This window comes from Rhinolophus hipposideros, assembly GCF_964194185.1.
Source record: "Rhinolophus hipposideros genome assembly, chromosome: 17".
NCBI classification, from domain to species: Eukaryota; Metazoa; Chordata; class Mammalia; order Chiroptera; family Rhinolophidae; genus Rhinolophus; species Rhinolophus hipposideros.
In genome coordinates this window covers 51,354,178-51,378,297 of record NC_138063.1, presented here as the reverse complement: position 1 = coordinate 51,378,297, position 24,120 = coordinate 51,354,178, and the positions used below count along the sequence as shown (strand labels likewise).

At 35.6% G+C, this 24,120-nt stretch overlaps 1 protein-coding gene across 3 annotated transcripts in view; it reads left to right on the top strand.

The window, feature by feature from the left end:
- Window positions 1-24,120, top strand: part of PPP4R1 (protein phosphatase 4 regulatory subunit 1) — a 72,347-nt gene that overhangs the window by 33,963 nt on the left and 14,264 nt on the right. For all 3 annotated transcript variants that reach the window (XM_081079039.1, XM_081079038.1, XM_081079040.1), the window contains 4 exons: window positions 1,280-1,407; window positions 8,851-9,374; window positions 21,652-21,824; window positions 23,245-23,340. In XM_081079039.1, coding sequence (XP_080935165.1) covers window positions 1,280-1,407; window positions 8,851-9,374; window positions 21,652-21,824; window positions 23,245-23,340 — 921 coding nt within the window. The remainder of the gene's footprint in view (window positions 1-1,279; window positions 1,408-8,850; window positions 9,375-21,651; window positions 21,825-23,244; window positions 23,341-24,120) is intronic.

Sequence of the window (24,120 nt, the reverse complement as noted above, 5' to 3'; positions counted from 1 at the left end):
ACAAAACCTACATAGAGGGAAAGACTGTTAAAGCCTTAGTACTACTTTAATGTGTTTAATAGTATCTTGTATAAGATTATTAGAAAAGACTATGTAGCTTATTTGAAGTTTTTATTTTAAAACTTTAACTACTTTGTCATTGTTTTGGCTGAGTTATACAGTATTTCCTGTTAATTTGGGAATATGTTTATGTTAAAATGAAGGATTCCTTAAATCTCAGTCATTTGAGGTATATAAATCCTATGCCTATTTGAGATAAGCTCAGAGTTTTAACAACATCCAGAGTAGACTAAACTTGTGCATATAATTTTAAAAGTTAACTTTATGCTTTTATGGAAATATAAAGGGAAAAAAATCTGTAAGTTAACATATACACACTATTCTTTTTGCTATCATCACATAATTCAAGCCTTTTTTTTAACCAATTGAATTAACTTTGTAACTGCTTCTCTAAGGAAGTAAATACTAATTATAGGCATACTTGACATATCTTTCCCTTTGTATAATTTACACAAAGCATGTAATCCTCATTTTAAAACTTGGAAAAGGTATTATTATTATGCCTAAAAAGGCATAATCTCAGAGAAATTGGCTTGTAGTTTTCACCATCATAGTTGCCTTTGTCAGATTATGTCTATTCTTCTACTTCCTCTCATGAAACCTCTCCTTTCCAAATGTGTTTTTTAAATTTTGATTACAAACATAAGACAGGAATATGATATGAAATAAAATTCTCTAAACTTTTTAGCTCTACTACTTGAGACATTCTTTAATAACAGTAATATATGCTTCCAGATTTTAGTGAAACATATTTTGTCAATGTTATATTTCTGGTGAGTGTGTATATAGTTCTGGTATACCTGCTTGCTACCTTGTAGTGAACAAATTGCAGTATTTCCTTCCGGAAAACATTAAATGGATTTATCACATTTTGTGACTTTATTGCTTTATATTTTCTGTTTGAAATCTTGACTTCATTCTTTTTGTTCTTGAGAACATGATAAGACTTTCTTTAATTTTGTTCCATGTAAATGTTTTATAGGATCTCATATTCATATTTTCATGGTTTAAATATTCAAGCCAGGATAAAAAAAATTAAAGGAGAAAATCTTTTATAAAGAATTTTAAATTCTAGCTGAATAATGATTTATAGTTCTGAATCTGGGTTTCATTAAGAAAAAAATTACTGTCTTAAACATACTTTATTCAGTGTGTGGAAAGTAGGTTATTAATAATCCTGTATTTTTATGTTTTATTATGGTCCTTTTTTTCTTCCTAGGTTCGCCAAGCAGCTTTTCAGTCTCTGGGACCTTTCATATCCACTTTTGCTAATCCATCTAGCTCAGGCCAGTATTTTAAAGAAGAGAGCAAAAGTTCAGAAGATACAGCAGTAGAAGACCAAAATAGGTACAATTTTTTAAAATTTTGCTTTCCAGTTTTACTGCTTGTGAACATTTTTTTCATTTTCACTTATTTTATAATAAGCGTTCTTTTTGGAGAGTACTGTTTTCCTTGATTGTACAAGTTGGTAAATATTCTTACAGAGTTTTATTTTAAATACATCTGTTAAATGTCATTTGGGTTGGTTATATATTAGATGAGTAGATGAAGATGCACGTGACGCTGAGCTTGATGCCAGACACACAGAAAACTATAAATGATAGAGTTGATAATAGTTTGAAATAAGTTTATTTAATAAGTTTTTTACCTAGTAAACCATGTGTTGACGTTTAGAATATATGAGGTAATGGTTATTCAATTTAAAGGGTTTGTTTTTTTAAATTTAGGATATGTTTTAGTATATAGTGCATTTCTTACTATTATTTTTCCTTCCAGTCAATTAATTTAATTGTGGACCTTGGATTCTCTGTCTACAGAATGATAATTGTAATCTCCCAATTGAAGGGGAAAGTAATTTAATGATTAACACCAAATTAGTGTACTTATTAACTAGAATATCAATTTTAAGTGTATTAATCTAATAGGGCAACAGATTTTAAAATGAAGCTTAAAGAGGACATCTCTTGATTTTTATTTTAAATTTTTTTTACATTCAAAACTTTGAGTTTTAGACTTTTAAATTTGTTATAATATATACTTATGGAAAAAACAATTCAAACCTTATTTAGTGCATGAGAAATAAGCACAAACTTTTACAGGCATGCACTTGTAATAATTGAGTAACCTGTTTTTGAAACAGTCCCTAGTGTAATGCTTGAGTTACCATAGTGTCTTGTCCCTCCCTTGTCATGATGCTAATGGACATTTTCTTCTGTAGGTCTTGATACTGTGATATTTGCTTTCTTGGTGTTTTGATTTGGCAGTTCTTCCTTTCTTCTCTGCTGCCTTGTTTTACCTTTTTGCCCGTTCTCCTACTGTCCTGCTGAATAGCCAAACAAACCTGAGGTACTGTTTTTTGTAAAGGAAGAAAAATCACTAAACCTACCTTCCTAGCAAGCAAAGTTTTTCAGTTCTTTTGAAAACAGCTGCTATAAGGAGTTTGACAAAAACAATGATTGGGGGCGGGGTGTTATCTGTTTTTCATTTTTAAAGTCAGTGTACCTTTTCACTATCAAATTTGTACAAAGACTATTATGCAACTTTTGTTTATTTTTAAAGTTAGAGTTTAGTAAGTGAAAACAAAAATTTACGGAGAATTATATAGGACAGGGGTCAGCAAACTTTCTGTAAAAGGCCAAATAATTAATATTTCCGGTCTCTGTCACTACTGTTCATCTCTGCCTTTGCACTGTGTAGCAGCCATAGACAGACAACACATAAACAGATGGGCTTGTCTCTGGTCCAATAAAACTTTGTTGACAAAAGTAGTTGGTGTGGATAACGTGGCCAGTAGTTTGCTGACTACTGGTATAGGACATTATTGGAAGAGCTATTTAAAGGTAGTTGTCTTTTAGCTACAAATCTTAATTTCTCTTCCATTGTAATAAGGTATGTCTTAATGTCAAGTCAATACTATTTATGGAATTGGATTTTCACTATATTATTAGACTATTGAATTGTGTTAATGGAGTAGGGGAGGGAACAGAGTTTCTGGCTAAGGAACGAGTTGTATTACACTTTTGTAAAAGATTTTGTGTAGTTTTATTTCCTAGCTTCAAGAAGAGTTATCTTACACATTATTAGAATCATTAGTTTGTTCAACCTCTTTAATACTTCACTGGCTTTTGGTTTAAGCTTTGTTAGAATTGTTGTTTTGTTAATTAAGATTGATTGATTGTCCGAAAATTGAGCACCTACTAAGAACCAGCTCCTGTAAATATTAATAGAAATAGAGAACTTGGTTCATGTTCTCAAGGTCCTCTTAGTTTTTTAGAATTCAGATTTCTCAAATATCTCAGAGTGAGGAAGGTTTGGGCAATATATTTCCACTACTACTTATTATATATTATTTCATCTGACCCTGGAATCATTTAATATCGATTAACACTATTTGAAGCATTTATTGATTATAAACATCTGACTATATACAAAATTTATGTTTCACTCACCCTCGATCAGGCTAGTAATGGTTCTGTTTTTTTTTCCTTCAATTTTTTATTGGGGAATATTGGGGAACAGTGTTTTTCCAGGGTCCATCAGCTCCAAGTTGTTGTCCTTCAATCTAGTTGTGGAGGGCACAGTTCAGCTCCAAGTCCAGTCACCGTTTTTCAGTCTTTAGTTGCAGGGGGCTCAGCCCACCATCCCATGAAGGAATTAAACTGGCAGCCTTGTTGAGAGCTCACGCTCTGACCAATTGAGCCATCCAGCCACCCCTCTGGAAGCTCCGTGGCAGCTCATGGTCTTCAGTCTAGTTGTGGAGGGCGCAGCTCACTGGCCCATGTGGGAATGAAACTGGCAACCCTGTTGTTCAGAGCTCGAGCGCTAGTAATGGTTCTTTGAAGGTGTTAATAAAGGCTATTTACAGAAGCAGAATTAAACATTCACATTTGAATTTCTAAATTATGTAAAATAAGCATTCTCTTTTTAAGTCAAACCAACAATTACACTGTTTCTTGAATACATTATGTTCTTTGGGTTCTTCCTGCTTCTGTTTGGGAAGCCCTTCCTATTCCATTCATACCTCATTTAACAAAGTCAGTGTCAACGTGTTTGCTGTCTCTAAACTCAATACCTCTGGGAATCTTTCCATGAGTTTTTCAGGAGATTCACAGCTTTTGCATCTTGGCTGTCAGTGGGACTGCAATGAGAGCACTAATTTTTAATCATATCTTTTCAGTTGTGTATTTGCGTATATCACCCAGTAAACTACAAGTCAATCTGGTGTAACTATCTAGTTTTTTATCTCTATATATACATACTAACACCTTCTTGGGGCCTGGCATGTAGGTTGCACATAATAAATCTTGAGTGAAGAATTATAAGGAAATAATGTATTTATTTTATTAACATACGTATTTTATTAATATATTTATTTTGAAAATAAAGCCTTACGTAACTGAAAAAGCCTTAAGTAACTAAAAAACTAGTATGCTAGTTTTTGTCAGTTTTGCTTAATGCCAATTATGTGAAAGTCAAATTGATTATTATTGGTACAAATTCGCAAGTATTTCACTGCTGTTAAAACTTCATTTAGTTAATTCACAGTACTTGAAAGATGTTTCTGGAAAGTGTTCTTTCCATTTTTCTGCTTCTTTAACCAGATGTTCCATAGGTCATTTTCTCCTTGAAATACATATAAGTACTTATTTTTCTAGTCCTGTGGTCTCTGTTCCTAGTCAGTGACTCTGAGGATATAAATTGTGAACTATGTAGACACTAAAGAAAATTTAAGTTTCTTTTTGAGAGAAATTTTGCTTTACCCTCTAGTGCTCATTACCTACACTCTCAGAGGAGATAGGATAGTCTAGTCATTCTCTCATTATGTAGAATCATGTTTCCTCGATTTTCAAAACACTGTTTGCTTATATATAGAAATCTGACAATTAAAAATGTCAGAATTTTGCCATTGACTGTTATCCAGCTCCAGGAAAAATCAATATTTAGAGAATTTATTATTTTTGATATTTTGAAGCAACTGTTATTCATACATGTAGTAATTCTTGCCAGAATTTATTCTAGGGAAATTTTTTGTCTTTTTAACTACTAAGAATTTGAAGTTTGGACAAACTAGTAATTTTACATTAGACAAATAGAATGATTTGGTCATTTTTTGGTTTTGCTGCTAAGAATATTAAAATGTAATAGTCTTAATTAATTTTAGTATTACAATTTAATCTGAATGCTAAGGTGAAATAGTGGTCAAGGAACTTCAGCCCTTAGAATAGTTTTATATACTAAATGGCGTTTTAGTTGTTTTCTTTTTGTATATTTTAAATGGAACTTTCTTAAATTAGAATGTAGATGAAGTCTTATAGGTTTTACCCATTTATTCCTCATATCCAACAGACAATACCTGTTCATAATTTTTTAAATATAGTTTGAATGATATCAGAAAAACTGCAAAATAGCACAAAGAATCCCATAAACCTTTTACCCAGATTCTCCAAATATTAACATCTCACCATATTTTCTTTATTTTATTCTGACTTCTTTGAGAATAAATTTTAGACATGATACTCTTTTTATCTTCCTTAAATATTTCACTGTATTTCCTCAAATCACAGTAATACATAACCACACAGACTAATTACCAAAATTAAGAAATTACATATATACAATAATGTCATCTAATCTAGAGACTTCATTTAATTTTTACCAATTATGCCACTAATGTTCTTTAAACAAGAGACTACATATCTTTTAATAAGAACAACATGATTGGAAAATAATATATACAGGAGTACCTCGGTTTTCGAACGTCTCCATTGACGAACATTTCGATTTAAAATGCCGTAAACCGGAAGTATATGCTTCAGTTTTCGAACACATCTCGGAAGTCGAACATGTCACACGGCTTCCGCCAAGTGCAAAATCCTGAGGCCTAGCTGTCGGCTGTTTTCGAACGTTTCAGAACTTGAACAGTCTTCCGGAATGGATCATGTTCTAAAATCGAGATACCGCTGTAATTCATACACGTATAGAAGGCATTTATTTTGCATAATAGCACTAGGTTCAAGAACTATTTTGGAGAGGGAAAGGATCTTATAGGCCATCTAGGCCATTCCCTCATTTTTATGAATAAGTAGTAAAGTGGAATCTGAGTCCTTAAAAAGCTTGGAGTTTTATATTAATGTAATGCCAGTGTTGGGATAAAAACCTTAAGAACATGTAGTTAAATATTTTCATAGTTGTAACAGAATTTTATTATATATGCGTACTATATATTTTATAGAAATAAGAATGGAAGGGCAACATCAGAATTGAAAATGCTATCACTGTGGTATGTTTTCAGATGACTTATTAAATATTTTTATCTGTATTTAAAAACTTTTTAAAAATCAACATAGCGTGTTTTTAAAACAGATTTCTGAAAATAATGTGAACATTGCTATGAGATAAAGCCTAATCAGAGGGAAGTTGATAATTTCATGAGAACATTTAAGGTGGCTATTCAACTGGGATATTACATAAGTGTTAACGTCACCTTCCTTTTGCACTGTCCTGGCAGGCCTTCTGTTTAATATCTTTTGCTGTTTATATGTAAAGGCACAATGTTTCAAGGGAGCACCTTTAATTTTTTTCCCCACACTCACCTTACATATTTACCTACATATCCATCCTTCCTTTTATTTCATGTTTCTTAGAAAGAGGTATCTCTTCACCTGTCCACCTGTATTCTAGAGCCCATCATCTTTCTGCTTTATCAGTTATTTCATAAATCTGTATCTCCAGTTCCTTCATCTCTTATAACCTCTTTCTCTAAGCCTAAAAATATGCTCATCTTTACCCCCCTTTTATACAAGAAAAATGCCTTCACTCTGTTATTCTATGACTGTCGTGTTTTCCTTCATTCGTATTTCTTGCATCACACACATCTGAGCCCTACACATATCCTTCTGAGTTGATGACCTCCAAATCTGCCTCCAGTGTCTGGCCAGTTTCGCATGAATATATCACCACCACCTTCAACATAGATACCTAACTCAGCCTATCCAAACCGGAACTCATTAGCTCTCTCGTTCAACTGCGTTTTGTACCAGCATCTAATCTAGGAGTGTCCAAACTTTTTTCAACGTTTTTCACCAAGGGCCATATGCCGTAAAATACACAAACAGCCAGGCCACTCACTCAAGGTGAAGTACGTATTGCCTCACCTGGGTTATTTAAGTAAACTAAATATATTTTTGGAATTTGCTGTGGGCCAGTTAACAATGGATTGCGGGCCACAGTTGGCCCGCTGGCTGCAGTTTGGACACCCCTGATATAATCAGTTGCTGTAGCCAGAAGTCTGAAAATCTTTCCAAATTTCCTTTTTTGTTTCTCATCTCCAACATGCTATAAGTGAACAAATCTGATTGGTTTTATCATCATATAAATGTGTTTATTTCTTCTGTAGCCCCTAAAACACTGCCTTCATTCAGAAAGTCATCACTATCTCTCACCTGCTCTATATTTCTGCCTCCTGTTTGACCTCCAACCAATTTTCTATACTGCTTCCAGAGTGGTCTTTCAAAAATAACACATCTACAAATGTAAGTCTCTTAATTCCTACTTTATTTCCTATAGCCTGTAGGATAAATTCCAGAGGTCTTTAGTATGGAATGCTGTGGTTTCTGCAGTTTTTCATCCTTGTTGTCCATCATTTCCTTCTCTTAGCCATAATAAACTCATTGCTATTTTCTGGAAGTGTTATACCTCCTCTACCACCCTTTGCATATGCTATTTCTTTCAGTACATTTTCTTCCCCTGGCTTCATAAACATTATTGGTTCTTCTAAACACAATTCATATCATTTCTTCTAAAACCTTTTAATTTCAATTTTCATCTCTACCTTGTGTGTTCAGTGTTCATACTTCTGTATTTACCATTCTCTCTGGCAGTTATTTGCTTATAAATTCGCTTTTCCTATTTGCCTCTAATTATAATCTCATGAGCAAGATGTGCCATCTCACTTGAGTATGAATCCTCAAAAACTGTTTCATTTCCTGGCTCCTAGTAGGTGCTCAATACATATTTGTTAAATATAATTGAATTTAATAAATGTAGGGGATAAACATCAAAACTTGTTGTAGTACTTTAGTTTATATAGTGGATGGCGGTAACCAGTGGGTTTTAATTTAGGAACTTGTACCATCTGTCCTTAGCAATTAGGTCATGACTCCATTTTGGGAAAACCTTGGAGTAGATCTAGAAACTGGAAAAATTAAAAATAACTTTTTACTTAAAATACGTAAGTAGGTTGTAATAATATTTTATGAGATAGTAAATAAAATAAGATCCTTTGTAATGCTATATAGAGGTTTTTTTTTGTTTTTGTTTTTTTATGTAAGCAAATAGGTTTTAATTCTCAACTTTTCAGTATGTCATTGGAGCAGAGTGGCAATACCATAATTCTAAAAAAATCATAATTTTTTAAATGTATCTTAAAATACATTGTAGGAATTTATGTTCCTACTATTATTTATTTATTTAGGAAATTATCGTGGTATTGTAGAATCCCAGGATTCTTAACTTTTATCTTCTCCAACTAACATCTAATGCTTTAATATCTAGACTTAGGCTTAACAGATGTTTACATCTCTGAACACAGAACAACTGATGGAAAAAGAAGCATTACCAGTAATTTACATAAACTACTCAATTTGTATGGATAATCTGTAATTTTTAATATTTAACAAGTCAAAATGCTTTGTATAGTATCCTTCATTGATTTTTTTCAGTAATTATTTTTATACTTTCATTTCCCCCCCCCCCAAATGAAATGATAAACAATAAATGAAACAATAAAAGTATCGGAGATCAAGAAGTCCCAGAGGATGTACAACTCAGGCCAGAGGATGTTCCTTCAGATCCCAGTATTAGTAATTCCAGTATCAAACTGGAAAACACGATGGAAGATTGTGCTGAAACATCTAGGAAATCTCCAGGTGAAATAAGTGTTCCAGTGGACAGGTCTTTACTTTGTACTTTGTCCTCAGACTCTCATCAGGAAGCAGCTAGTAATGAGAATGATAAAAAGCCTGGTAACTACAAGTCCACATTATGGCCAGAGGTTGGCACCAACTCCCAAGATTCAGCTCTCGTAGATCAGGAATTGTACAACTCCTTCCATTTCTGGAGGACTCCTCTTCCTGAAATAGATATAGATATAGAGCTTGAGCAGGGATCTGGGAGTAAACTCTGCCCAGAGAGACCAGAAGAAACACCTGAAGTCACCATGCCAAGTTCTTCAAACATAACCATGGCCACCAGAAAGGAACTTGAAGAAATGATAGAAAATCTAGAGCCACATATTGATGATCCAGATGTTAAAGGTATGGAAGATTCAAGTTTTTTATTCTAAAGTTGATATAGAATGTTCTTTTCTGACCTTTTTTCCAGAAAAATTGCCTTTAAAAAGTTTATCTGGACCATTATCATCGTGTCATGTCCTGATAAATATCTGATTTTTAGGAGATTTCGTTTAGATAAACTCATCACTGTGTTCCTAATTGTAGTATACACAGAATTGTTGATACATGGATCACTCTAGCTGAAATTTTGGAAATCATTCAAACAATGTTTAACAATTTTAAATCTTGTTCTGCCTTAATTATTCTTCTCTGGGTCTCATTAGCTTTTTTATAAAACAGGAATGGACATGGTGGTGTTTTTTAAGGAAGGACTTTAGTCTATTAACTGTAGACAAAGATACAGATTTTCCTATGGAATATGTTGTTTTAAGAGCTGTAGACATCTGCAAGAATTGATTAATTCCTCAGTTTTGACTTTTTTCCATTGAGTTACATGTGTATCACCTAGATTCTTTCATTGTGAATGATGGCCTTGAAAGTTGTTCTATGTTAAAATCAAAAAGTTGCCTCTTATGAAGTGAAATATGTGTTCTAAATTGTGGGAAATGCGGTGTCCTGAAGCTGTCCCCATTGTTCTGCTTGCTGGGAAGTGGTGTAAGGTCCATGGGGCTAGAACCTGATGCAGATGTCATCTTTCTGCTTCTTTGAAGACTAAGGCCTTCCTAATGACTCTCAAAACCTTATTCTGTGAACTCTGAGATGTTGTTTAAAACAAAAACAATTTTGAAAAATCCCATAATTACAGGTCTTCAGAACTAACATCTCTTTGTGGGTTTTTTCTGGCCTTGTTAGTTCCAAAAGCTAAAAATTATAAACTATTGGTTTGCTCATTGCTGGTAAATACCCATTTTTAAAGTAAATAAAGTGATACCTTCAGTATCCTTCTAAAACATATAAAACTTTGTATTTAAATTTTGAAAATTACATCAGTGGTGGGTGGTTAAGTTGGCAGTTTATTTGGCTTTAATTTACCACGATTTTTTAAAAGATAGCCTATTATAGGAAGTGGCTGGTTAGCTCAGTAGGTTAGAGCGTGGTGCTGGTAGCACCAACGTTGCTGGACCAATCCCTGCATGGGCCACGGTGAACTGCGCCCTCCTTAAAGGAAAAAAAAAAAGATAGTCTATTACAATTTTGCGCTTGGAGAAAAATTAAATGATTTGATTCGAGGCAAATTCATAACCTTGATTGTTGAAATTTAACTGGTAGATGGTTAGTTTCATTTTTTTTTTAACTTTAATTTTTTTTTTAGGTTTATTGGGGCATAATTTCTATAAGTAAAATTTAGCCTTTTGAACAGACAGTTCTATGAGACTTGACAAACATACAGTTGTGTGTAACTATCACCACAGTCAAGACACAGAACAGTTCCAACACCCCAGAATGTTCCCATATCCCCCTTTCTAGTCAGTCGTTTCTTTCATGCCCAGCCTGTAGCAACCTCTGATCTGTTTTCTGTCCCTATGATTTTACCTTTTGCAAAATGCCACATACATAGGATCAACTGATGCAAACCTTTTTGAGTATGACTTCTGTCACTTAGCGTAATGTATTTGAGATTTATTCTTGTGTCCTTTATCAGTAGTTCATTCCTTTTTATTACATTCTGAAACAAAGGCAAGAGCAGAGGACTGAATATTTTCAGTAGCACATCCTATTTTTTAATCTCTTGTGGTAGATTATTTTTTATGAAAACCTACAGTTTCACTTTCTTTGCTTATTCCTCAATTGTGGCATCTCTCTCTGATTTTTACCTCTTTGAACCAGCATTCTGCATTTTATGACAGCTTAATGATGAAACAAGTACCGAGGTTTTTGTTTTGTTTGACAAATTAGAATCTTCATCAAAATCTTGCCTTTTTAGTCTCCCCCCATTCCTCTTACTCTGTTCCATCCCCAGACGAGGAGAACTGAGACGCAGAGAATTATACCTAAAACTAAGGATGTTCACAACTGAGGATAGTCAAATCTTGATAACTGTTTGTCTTTACAGTGGTTAGCTTTTTGTTTAAATAAGCTTTATATCATTTATCAACTTAAGTTTTATTCAGTTGATCAAACTTAAATAACTTTCATACTTTTTCTTACACTTCATTTTTATGGAAAAAGGCTTTAATTAAGCCTGTTCTGGGAGCTCTCTTTTATAGCACCTTCTAGTTCTCTGACACATATTAGGCACTTAACAAATATGAAATGTTGAATAAGCTAGTTTAATTCTTTTTAACAAATCAGCTAAAAGTAATATGTATAGTTTGCTTTTTAAAAAGACCTACATGTACATATAAGTTTCAACATATGACTTTGCGTTTCAGAAGATGGCTAATACCATGTTTGACTTAAAATTGTATTATAAATTTACAGGCCTCAATTGAGAGATTTCAACACAAATACTACATGGTGATTTAATCAATTTTCTTTCTAATTTACCTCCTAAACCTACTATGTTTTATAAATTTGTCATGCGCAGAGAAAAAACCGAGAGTGGTTAGATGGGTGTGTGGGAGGGGGTTGGGGATAAGGGGAAAGGTGAAGGGATTTGGAAGCAGCTGGTAACCACAAGATGGCCTCAGGGTTTTTCTTTTGAAAATTAATTTGGGGAAGGTATTCTATAATGTTGTAAAGATTTTGTTGGGTATCCGATGGACATGCGTCCTATTTGGGAGACCACCTCAGGGATACTGTGGATACCTGATCATGGCATTGTACATCAGAAGCTAAACATTAATGAATGCCAACTATAATTTTATATATATAATGTGATGGTTCAGTGTGAGGTCGGAGGGATAGTGGATGGGGGGAGGGGGGTTCACAGTATGAGGGATATAAATGATGAACGTCTAAGTATTACCTTGTTTTGTACACCTGAAACTAATAAATAAATTAATTAATAAAATAAATAAATAAATAAATAAATTTGTCATGTTCTTTCTGTCCATAAGCATGATACTTTCATAACATATCCATTTGTTTATTTATTTATTCATTCAGCGTTACTTATGAGCATCTATTGTGTGTCACATACTCCTCTAGACACTAAATACATAGCAGCAACAAACCAGACAAAAATCCCAGCCCCAGTGAGCACAAAGGGCGAGACAGTACATAAACTGCCTGCAGTAAAACATAGGTGGGCAGTGTTGGGGATTTTATGCTTAGGCTACAGAATTCTTAATCATTCGATTTTATTGAAATCTGAGGGTGTGTTTAATTCATGTTAATTTCATAGTTGAAAATTAATTTTGTATGCCTTAATTTTCCACTGTATAAGAAGGTGTTTTGAATTTTTAAAACGGTATACCTTAGTTTTGGATACTTTTGTTTTTCTAATTCTCCATTGCGGGCAGTCATTTCTTTCAAACTGTTAGAAAATGTCTACTTTTTTGAAAGGCAGAACTTTAATCCAAAATTGGAAACTAAGTTTTTACCAGGGAGTAAACTAGTTATGTTGTATGTGTAATTTATTTTTATTTATTTATTTATTTTTGTCGGGCCGTAAAAGCTCGGGAGGCTCTGCCCAGAGAAACCATCTTAGGGCGTCTCTTCAGAAGTCGAATTTCAGCTTTTGCAAGCCTCTGTGCCACTTGTTCTTTACCCTTATTACTTTTGGGTGGGAAATATCATGGGAAAAAATAGCAAAACTTGGGGTTTTTTTCTTTTAAGGCAGACTTTGCTTCATAGTCTTGCTAGTTTAACTCTTACCTTCCTCAAAGCATCGATGTTTTTTTCCTTTGTGAATTTTTGGCCAAAAAATTTAACTGTTTCCACAAACTAAAATGAAATACTCCTGTCAAGAAAAGAAAAGTCCTTTCTCAGTTTTAGGACAGAATAGATCCTCCATGAAAGGCCAAATAGAGAAGTGGTAAAATACGAGGAAGGTGTAAGAGATCCTTTTTTCCAAATTACTTACCTACGGGATTTGGTGTTTTTCTGTCTTTGTTCAGGACAGTTTCACATCCCTGACATTTGGGATTGCCAAACTGATTCAGGATTGAATTTGAACAGTGACCGAGTAGAATTATTGATTTACCGTAGCTAGGTTCATGGACTACAAAAAAAAAAACTGCCTACGCTCACAATATACACATTTCTTTCCAATTTGGGCCCAGTGGAAGAATTGGGACCTTTTGGCAGTCAGAAAAATCATATTGTCACTGACTGAAAGCAATAAATTGTTAGGAATTTATGACTAATCACCGATATAATTTGTGGAAGAGTTAGGGATTATAAAGGTGTGTAACTCAGCTGTACCAGCTTCTTCAGGGAAGGAGTAAAATTAAAAGTTTCCAGGTGGTCCCTGTTTCTGAACATAAACCACTATAGACTTTCTTCAGAAATCTGTGGTTAAATTATCGCTGGTTCCTGAGATTTCAGTCAAGATTGTAAGAAAATGGAGATCTTAATAAAGAGCTATGTGTTAAGTTTTCTTAAATTCGTCACAGTGGTATATCCTACCAAAATTTACTCATTAGCTAAGCATTAAATAGATATCACCGCATTCTCTGATGGGGAATAGAAGCATCAGGTTTCCTGAGGAAGCGTTAGTCTCTACCTTAATGATCTTTTATATCAATTTTTTGACGAAACTAAATTCAAAGTGTAGCTTATTTAAACTTTCATGAACATACAAACCTAAAGATGAAAATTAACATAGACAAATAGAAGTATGTAGTCCATTTAGAGACAAATGTTCTCTGTAAAGCATTTTCTGTGAATGGCTCTGATTTCTTAATTACTTCCCAGGGAACAGAATTGAGATGCATTAGGGATCACTCCCCCAACACATCCATGCGTTTTATGCAGGACAAAACATTTTAACTTTTATGTATTGTGTGGTCTCCTTTAGTACTATTTTGATTTCACTTTGGAAACTTAAAAGATTCTAAGTGATTAAACAGCCAAAGTGATTAAAAGGGTTAGTACACATTGCAGTTGAAATGCTCAAAAGAATGAGGATACTTTTCATGAGTAACTTTCCATGATTAAATACCTTCAATTTACTTAATTTAGCAAATAATGACCTAATATTATAGAATAGAAACCTCATTCTGTATGTTTACTGTATCTCTATTGCCAGGTACCTGATATACTTAGACTAGAATTTTATAAATGTGTCAGTATAGTAGTAGGTTATCTTAATAAAATCGTTATCTGATTGCTTTTCTTACAATCTTTAAGTAGGTGCACACCTTGTCAGTTTTGTACTAAATAAATTTGAAGTTAAAATTTTATAAATTTTTATATTTTTGAGCATTCAGGTAGATTGTTACTTGAAGTAATATTAAACAATACTTTTTGCTAAAGTTCTCATTTTGGGGGAAGGAAGAATGCCTTATTTGAGTTTGAAACACTTTTATTTATTTTTTTTTTTTTATTTATTTTTTTTTAATTAATTTTATTGGGGTGACAATTGTTAGTAAATTTACATAGATTTCAGGTGTACAATTCTGTATTACATCGTCTATAAATCCCATTGTGTGTTCACCACCCAGAGTCAGTTCTCCTTCCATCACCATATATTTGATCCCCTTTACCCTCATCACCCACCCTCCACCCCCTTACCCTCTGGTAACCACTAAATTATTGTCTGTGTCTATGAGTTTTTGTTTCTCATTTGTTTGTCTTGTTCTTTTTGGTTTATATACCACATATCAGTGAAATCATAGGGTTCTCTGCTTTTTCTGTCTGACTTATTTCACTTAGCATTATTCTCTCGAGATCCATCCATGTTGTCACAAATGCTCCTATATCATCTTTCCTTAACGCCGAATAGTATTCCATTGTGTATATGTACCACAACTTCTTTATCCATTCATCTATCGAAGGACATTTTGGTTGTTTCCATGTCTTGGCCACCGTAAACAAAGCTGCAATGAACATTGGAGTACACGTGTCTCTGTAGAGAAATGCTTTTATATTTTTGGGGTAGATACCCAGGAGAGCGATTGCTGGGTCATATGGTAATTCTATTCGTAATTTCTTGAGGAACCTCCACACTGCCTTCCATAGCGGCTGCACCAGTCTGCATTCCCACCAACAGTGTATGAGAGTTCCTTTTTCTCCACAGCCTCTCCAACACTTGTTACTATTTGTTTTGTTGATGAAAGCCATTCTGACTGGGGTGAGGTGATATCTCATTGTGGTTTTCATTTGCATTTCTCTGATGATTAGCGATGTTGAGCATTTTTTCATATGTCTATTTGCCATTTGTATATCCTCTTTGGAGAAATGTCTCTTCAGGTCCTCTGTCCATTTTTCAATTGGGTTGTTTGTATTTTTGTTGTTGAGTTTCATGAGTTCCTTGTATATTTTGGATATTAGCCCCTTATCAGAGGAACTGTTTGTGAAAATCTTCTCCCATTCAGTTGGTTGCCTCATTATTTTGTCAATAGTTTCTTTTGCTGTGCAGAAGCTTTTCAGTTTCATATAATCCCATTTATTTATTTTAGTTTTTACTTCCATTGCCTTTGGAGTCAAATTCATAAAATGCTCTTTGAACCCAAGGTCCATAAGTTTAGTACCTATGTTTTCTTCAATGCAGTTTATTGTGTCAGGTCTTATGCTTAAGTCTTTGATCCATTTTGAATTAATTTTGGTACATGGTGACAGATAGCAGTCCAGTTTCATTCTTTTGCACGTGGCTATCCAATTCTGCCAGCACCATTTATTGAAGAGGCTGTCTTTTCTCCATTGTATGTTTTTAGCTTCTTTGTCAAAAATTATCTGTCCATATTTATGTGGTTTTATTTCTGGGTTCTCAATTCTATTCCATTGGTCTATGAGTCTGTTTTTCCGCCAATACCAAGCTGTTTTGATTATTGTAGCCCTGTAGTACAAGGAAAAATCAGGGAGTGTGATACCTCCAGTATTGTTCTTTTTTTTTAATATTGCTTTGGCTATTCGGGGTCTTTTGTGGTTCCAAACAAATCTGATGATTTTTTGTTCTATTTCTTTAAAAAATGCCATTGGGATTTTAATGGGGATTGCATTAAATCTGTATATGGCTTTGGGTAATATGGCCATTTTAACGATGTTGATTCTTCCAATCCATGAGCAAGGAATGTCTTTCCATTTCTTTGTGTCTTCTTCAATTTCTTTCAAAAATGTCTTATAGTTTTCAGCATATAAATCCTTCACATCCTTGGTTAAGTTTATTCCTAGGTATTTTATTCTTTTTGCTGCAATTGCAAAAGGAATTGTTTTTTCTATCTCTTTTTCTGAGATTTCATTGTTGGTATATAGGAAAGCAATGGACTTTTGTACGTTGATTTTGTAGCCAGCAACTTTACTATATTCATTGATTGTTTCTAATAGCTTTTTGGTGGAGTCTTTAGGGTTTTCTATGTATAGCATCATGTCATCTGCAAAGAGTGACAATTTAACTTCTTCATTCCCAATTTGGATGCCTTTTATTTCTTTCTCTTGCCTGATAGCTCTGGCGAGGACTTCCAACACTATGTTGAAAAGCAGAGGTGATAGGGGACAACCTTGTTGTGTTCCTGAACGTAGAGCAAAGGGCTTCAGCTTTTCACCATTAATTATGAGGTTAGCTGAGGGCTTGTCGTATATGGCCTTTATTATGTTGAGGTATTTTCCTTCTATACCAATTTTAGTAAGTGTTTTAATCATAAATGGATGTTGTATCTTATCAAATGCTTTTTCTGCATCAATTGATAGAATCATATGGTTTTTGTCCTTTATTTTGTTTATGTGATGTATCACATTGATGGATTTGCGAATGTTGAACCATCCTTGTGCCCCGGGGATGAACCCCACTTGGTCGTGATGAATAATCTTTTTAATGCATTGTTGTATTCGATTTGCTAGAATTTTGTTTAGGATTTTAGCATCTGTATTCATCAGAGATATAGGTCTGTAGTTTTCTTTTTTTGTGTTGTCCTTACCAGGTTTTGGTATCAGGGTAATGTTGGCCTCATAAAATGAGTTAGGGAGTACTGACTCTTCTTCAATTTTTTGGAAGAGTTTGAGCAGGATTGGTATTAGATCCTCTTTGAAGGTTTGGTAGAATTCACTGGTGAAGCCATCTGGTCCAGGACTTTTGATTTTGGGAAGGTTTTTGATGACTGATTCAATTTCGTTACTGGTGATCGGCCTGTTAAGATTTTCCAGTTCTTCATGATTCAGCCTTGGAAGGCTATATGTTTCTAAGAACTTGTCCATTTCTTCTAAGTTATTAAATTTGGTGGCATATAGTCCTTCATAGTATTCTTGGATAATCCTTTGTATTTCTGTGGTGTCCGTGATAACTTCCCCTTTTTCATTTCTGATTTTGTTAATTAGTGTCTTCTCTCTTTTTATCTTAGTGAGTCTAGCCAAGGGTTTGTCGATTTTGTTAATCTTTTCAAAGAACCAGCTTTTTGTCACATTAATTTTTTCTATTGTCTTTTTGTTCTCTATTTCATTTAGTTCTGCTCTGATTTTTGTTATTTCCTTTCTTCTGTGACCTTGGGTTTCGCTTGTTCTTCTTTTTCTAGTTTTTTAAGGTGTAACATGAGGTTATTTATTTGGGATTTTTCTTGTTTCTTGAGATAGGCCTGTAATGATATAAATTTCCCTCTTAAAACTGCTTTCGCGGCATCCCAAAAATTTTGGTAGGATGTATTTTCATTGTCATTTGTTTCTATGTATCTTTTGAGCTCTCCTCTAATTTCTTCTTTGACCCAGTCCTTCTTTAAAAGTATGTTGTTTAATCTCCATGTATTTGTGTTTTTTCCTGCTTTCTTTTTGCAGTTGATATCCAATTTCAAAGCTTTGTGATCAGAGAATATGCTTGGTATGATTTCAATCTTCTTAAATTTGCTGAGGCTGATTTTGTGTCCCAATATATGGTCTATCCTTGAGAATGTTCCATGTACACTAGAAAAGAATGTATAGTCTGATGTTTTAGGATGAAGTGCTCTATATATGTCAATTATGTCCAATTCATCTAATGTGTCATTTAGGGCTGCGATTTCGTTATTTATCTTCTGTTTGGATGATCTATCCATAGCTGTCAATGATGTATTTAAGTCCCCTAGTATAATTGTGTTTTGGTCAATTTCTCCCTTTAATTCTGTTAGTAGTTGCTTGGTATATTTCGGTGCTCCCTGATTGGGGGCATAAATATTGATGACTGTTATGTCTTCTTGTTGTATAGTCCCCTTTACCATTATGAAATGTCCATCTTTGTCTCTTGTTATCTTTTTCACCCTGAAGTCTGTTTCATCGGAAATCATTATGGCTACACCTGATTTTTTCTGGGTACCATTTGCTTGAAGTGTCAATTTCCACCCTTTCACTTTGAGTCTATGCTTGTCCTTGTAGCTGAGATGTGTCTCTTGTAGGCAGCATATGGTTGGGTTTAGTTTTTTGATCCAATCTGCTACTCTGTGTCTCTTTATTGGTGAGTTCAGTCCATTTACATTTAGGGTGATTATTGATATGTGAGGATTTCCTGTCATTCTGTCTTTAGTTTTCTGGTAAGGCTGTGTCTCCATTGTTTCTTTGCCTTTTTGTTGTTGTCTGTTATTTCTGTGTGGTAGTATTCTATGATGTTTCCCTCTGTTTCTTCTTTTATTACAGTATATATTTCAGATTTGGATGTTTTTTGAGTGGTTACCCTTGAGTTTATGTAAAAGAAAGTTTGATATTTAGAGTATTCCAGTTTCTTCAGTCCGCTTACTTTCTCTATTCCCATATTCCAGTTCAGGCCTTTACGCTCCCCCTTTTTATGTTTTGGTTGCCACAAGTTGTCCCTGTTGATGGTGGTCTAATAGCCTCCTTTAGTATTTCTTGTAGTGCAGGTCGTGTATTAGAAAATTCCCTCAGCTTCTGGATGTCTGGAAAGGTCTTTATTCCTCCTTCATATCTAAAGGAGATCTTTGCTGGATATATTATTCTTGGCTCATGATTTCTCTCTTTCAATAGTTTGAATATTTGGTTCCATTCCCTCCTAGCTTGTAGAGTTTCTGCTGAAAAATCTGATGATAATCTAATGGGCTTTCCTTTGTAAGTTACCGTCTTCTTTTCCCTGGCTGCCTTGAGGATTCTTTCTTTATCATTGATTTTAGACAGCTTCAATACAATGTGCCTTGGTGAAGGCCTGTTGGGATTGAGGTAATTAGGTGTTCTATTTGCTTCTTGGATTCGAGGATCCAGTTCTGTCCACAAGTTTGGGAAGTTCTCATCGACGATTTGTTTGAATATATTCTCTGTTCCCTTCCCTCTTTCTTCTCCTTCTGGTATGCCCATTATTCTTATATTGCTCTTTCTGATGGAGTCAGAAAGTTCTTGTAGAGTTCTTTCATTTCTTTTAAGTCTCAAGTCTCTTTCTTCTTCCCTCTGTGTAAATTCCAGGTTCCTATCTTCGATGTCACTGATTCTTTCCTCCATCTGGTCAACTCTACTACCTAAGCTGGATATTTTATTGTTAATTTCTTCTATTGAGTTCTTAATCTCCAGAAATTCTATTTGGTTCTTTTTCAAGATTTCAATCTCTTTTGTAAAATGCTCATGGTGTTCTTTGATTGTGTTTCTGAGTTCATTAAACTGCCTTTCTGTGTTTTCTTGCATCTCGTTCAGTTTTTTCAGAATTGCGATCTTGAATTCTCTGTCATTTAAATCACAAAGGTCCATATCTCTAAGTTCCTTTTCTGGAGACTTTTCACTTTCTTTCTGAGCTATCTTGTTGCCTTGGTTATTCATGGCAATCACTGATTTACTATTTCTCTTCCTAGACATCTACAGGAGTGTCTTCTGCAACAGGTTGATAGGTATGCGAAGAGCTTTTGGAGTTCCAAAGCTCTTTCTGCACCAGATTCAGAGCCCGTTTGTTTCAGCAGTTCTGTTTACTCCTGCAGGGATCCGCCCAGATAGGTGGGGCCAGGGGCGGGGTGAGTTGTGAGAGGTGGCCCAGAGCAATGGCGGCGACCACCACCACAGCCAGTCCTGCTTCCACAGCTCCCTCCCCTTTGCCGGAACTAGTTGAGCTGCGAATCTGTGTCTGCGGTCCACAGTTCTCAGAGCAGCAAATATTCTGTCCTTTGATCCGACACTGCTACTTTATCGCTTCTAGCACCGGGCAGGTGGGGGCGGGGCGAGCTCTGGGAGGGTAGGGAGGGGGCGGCTAGTCTCCGTGCCTAGGGCTTCCGTTCTCCGCTCGACAGTGAGGGCTTAAACCACTGATTTCAGCCCTCTTCCCTCAGTCTTTGCTCCGAGGTCTGCCGTGAGCGAGCGTTGGGTTCAGCCGTGTTATATGCTGCCCCCTCAGCCCTGCGGGCCGTAAGCGGAGCCCTAGCAGTCCGAGTCCTTCCCTCTCCCGCAACGGCGGTAGTTCCGGGAGCAGCGAGCTCAGAGCACTGAGCTAGGTCTGTGTCCTGCGCCCGCGCGGCTCCGTCTCCGCACTTCTCCTCTCCCTCCTCCCCCGCTCGCGCGATTCACCCACCTGGAGGTGAATTCAGTAGTCGGCCTCTTCGTCTTGCCTGTCTGCTGTGCAAGGAGTCCTTTGTGGAGTTATTGTTGTCCGATTCGTTGTAAATTCCAGGGGAGCGTTACAGAGGCTCACCTCACGCCGCCATTTTTTTCTCTCTCTTCTGAAACACTTTTATAAAGAAGGTTTAACTCAAACATAGGCAGTGCTATTTGCCAGATTTAAGAACCACTTTTTGGTAAGTCATTTTGATTTGCTGCAAATAAGACAGTGCTCATTTGGGATCCCTGTGTTTGGGACAAGGCACTGATTTCATTTTCAAAAATAGAGAATAATAAAATAAACTGGAATAAGATATGAGATGCTTAAATGTAACTGCAACAAAAATCTTTGTAATTACCATTGTTTTATGTTGGCAGGGTTTGTGTGACTGCTCTTCTGCTAAAATAGCTTAGTAAGTAAGCCTTGTAAGTTTGATTCATGCACTACCAAAATGTAGTTAACTTACACTGAAATTGACTCCTTTTAATAAACTGGAGGTACCTCCAAAACTAGATAGCCTTTCTCTTTTCATACTAACGCAGAATAATGTTCAGTAGTGGATAAACATTTTTAATCCCATGAAAGCATATTAGTGTTCTACTTTTTCTCTTGGAGGACTAATGATTTACCATGGTAGAGGTTTTTTTCAGCTTTTTGGTGGCAGTGTCAAAAAAGTATACATTTCATTGTTAACATATAATACAAATGGAGGAAAAAACTTGCAAGCATATTGTAATTCTGCTTATTTGCCTTTCCCTGTTCTGCCTATAGCGCAAGTGGACGTACTGTCCGCAGCGCTGCGTGCTTCCAGTCTGGACGCTCGCGAAGAAGCCAGCGATGCAGGGAAGAAAAGTGATGTGCAAGATGAGCTGGGTGTCAGTGAGCTACCAAACTGTAAAATAAATCATGATGCCTCCGTGCCTTTAATCAGCAATGCTGTTGAGGTAACAAACTCATAAAGTGTTTATCAAGTGAGAGCAGTTTGAATTAGATTTGTTTCATTGGGAAATAGTTGTAACTAATCACTTTCTGGTTAGTATATTCTGGTGTTGATTTTCTCAGCTCTGCCATTTGCATAGTGATGAAAGTAACTGTCACCACATCCTGTCTTTGTGACATTAGTGTCATGTTCAATGCTTGGTAAAAGGTGCTGTCTACATGGTCATTTTAGTAGCCTCAATGTTAATGTGGCTCACTGCAGTGAAATAGTCTTACTGGAAACAAAGCCCTTTATCAAGAATAATTAACTCTTCATTTTCTTTTTGGAGAGGTGCTTTGTTTCTGATCGGACCATTTCACTGCAGCAAGCAACACAGTATTCTGAGCAGAAGATCGGGACTTGAGGCCATGTTGCGGAGGGCCAGTGACATTATCTGGACTGTGCAGTGTGAGGGTGGGTACTGTTACTAGCCTCATCTTCGCGGTGTCCTTGGAGCTGTTCTCTGTGATCCTTCCTTAGTTTCCTGCTACATCCCACCAAGCCAGCATCGTTTAGTCTCAGTATTTCTTTTTTTTTTTTTTTTTTTTTGGTTGTTGAGAGCCCACTGGCCCATGTGGGAATCGAACCGGCAGCCTTCGGAGTTAGGAGCATGGAGCTCTAACCGCCTGCGCCACTGGGCCGGCCCCTAGTCTCAGTATTTCTGATCCCTTGTTTATATAAACAGGGAAAAGGAATATGCCACTGAATGCCAGAATGAAATGGTTATTAATCACAGTGGCTTGAATGAAAAGCTCAGGAAAGAGTGCCTACATACATACACTGGGGAGAGCAAGAGGTTTCTCAGACCTTTAGTGGGTCTTAAAGGTTCACAGACCTTTCTGTTTTTGTTTTTTGTTCAATGATACCTAGAATAGTTAGAAATCTTGTATAATAATATCAGTGGTTGAGAATGAAACCCTGACCACTTATTTGGAGATTTGAAAACTGTGATATCTCTTTATGTGGGAAGGTATTTTGTTTGGGGATGTAGCTGTTAAAAAACGTACATTTGTGAGATTAAAAATAGGCAAGAATAGAAATAGTAGAAGAAAAACTACATATGACATCCCAAGGCTTCTAAAACAGTTGACTGAAAGAACCCTTTAAATACTATTTTTATAAATAAGCTAATTTTAGATATTTGGGTAATTTCAAACTTCTAAATTTTTAATTTCATTCAAAAATTCATTTTCATATATTTAGCAAGCGTGATTTAAGGTAGGTGAAGTTCTTATGAGGCCTTATGTATGTTTATAAACTTTTAAAAGCATGAAGAATGTCTGTCTTTGGCAGTCTTGAAAGGTAAGTAACTTAGTGAGATCGCTTAAATAAAGGAAACTTACAAGACAGGACAGTTCTTTAAGTAAATATTTTTTTCCTAACAGAATATGGACTCGACTCTTCGCTATATTCATAATGATTCAGACTTGAGCACCAATAGTAGTTTTAGCCCTGATGAGGAAAGGAGATCTAAAGTACAAGTAAGTGACAAAAAATGCTTTTATTTGGTGTGGGTGTTAATTAATTCCTGTTTTAAACTCATTTCTCACTGAATTTGTTCTATTTTATGATATTTTAAAAAATAATTTAGTGTCACCCTTTCTTTTTTTTTTACCCTTTCTTTTTTCCCCCCTTTTTCCACTTCCCCCCACCTCCCACTCCGGTTCAAGCTGTTGTTTCTCAGTCTGTTTGTGTAGGACACAGCTCCCTGGCCCGTGCTGGTATTACGAGCCTTGCGCTCCTCCGGGCTGAGGCAGTCGGTCGCCAGTCGCTGGTCGGCCGCTCACAGCAGCTCACGGCAGCTCTCGCCGGCTGCCGGCTGTTTACAATGGCTGCTGGCCACTCACGCTGGCCACCGGCCACTCATGGAAGCACATGGTAGCCCACAGCAGCCCACGGCAGCACACAGCAGCACATGTCACACTTTCAATACAAAAATTCAAATAATGGAGTAAAATATAAGTAAAAACCTTCCTCTTCCCACCTGTAATCCCATTTTTCATTTAGAGTTACCACAGATCACAGTTCCTTCTGTACTTCTTCATAAATTTATTGTGAGTATATAAACATGTATGTACCCCTTTTTGTCTTTCAAAGACAAATAGAATCATACCATCATACCAAGTTATGCAAAATACCTAAGTTGCCAAGAACTCTAAGATGCAGCTCGATTTCAGAGATAAAAACATGAAAAAAGAAATGGCTCAAAGCCATTATAAAGTGCCTTCAGTGACAAGTTGCACTCCAATTTTAGAGGGTTT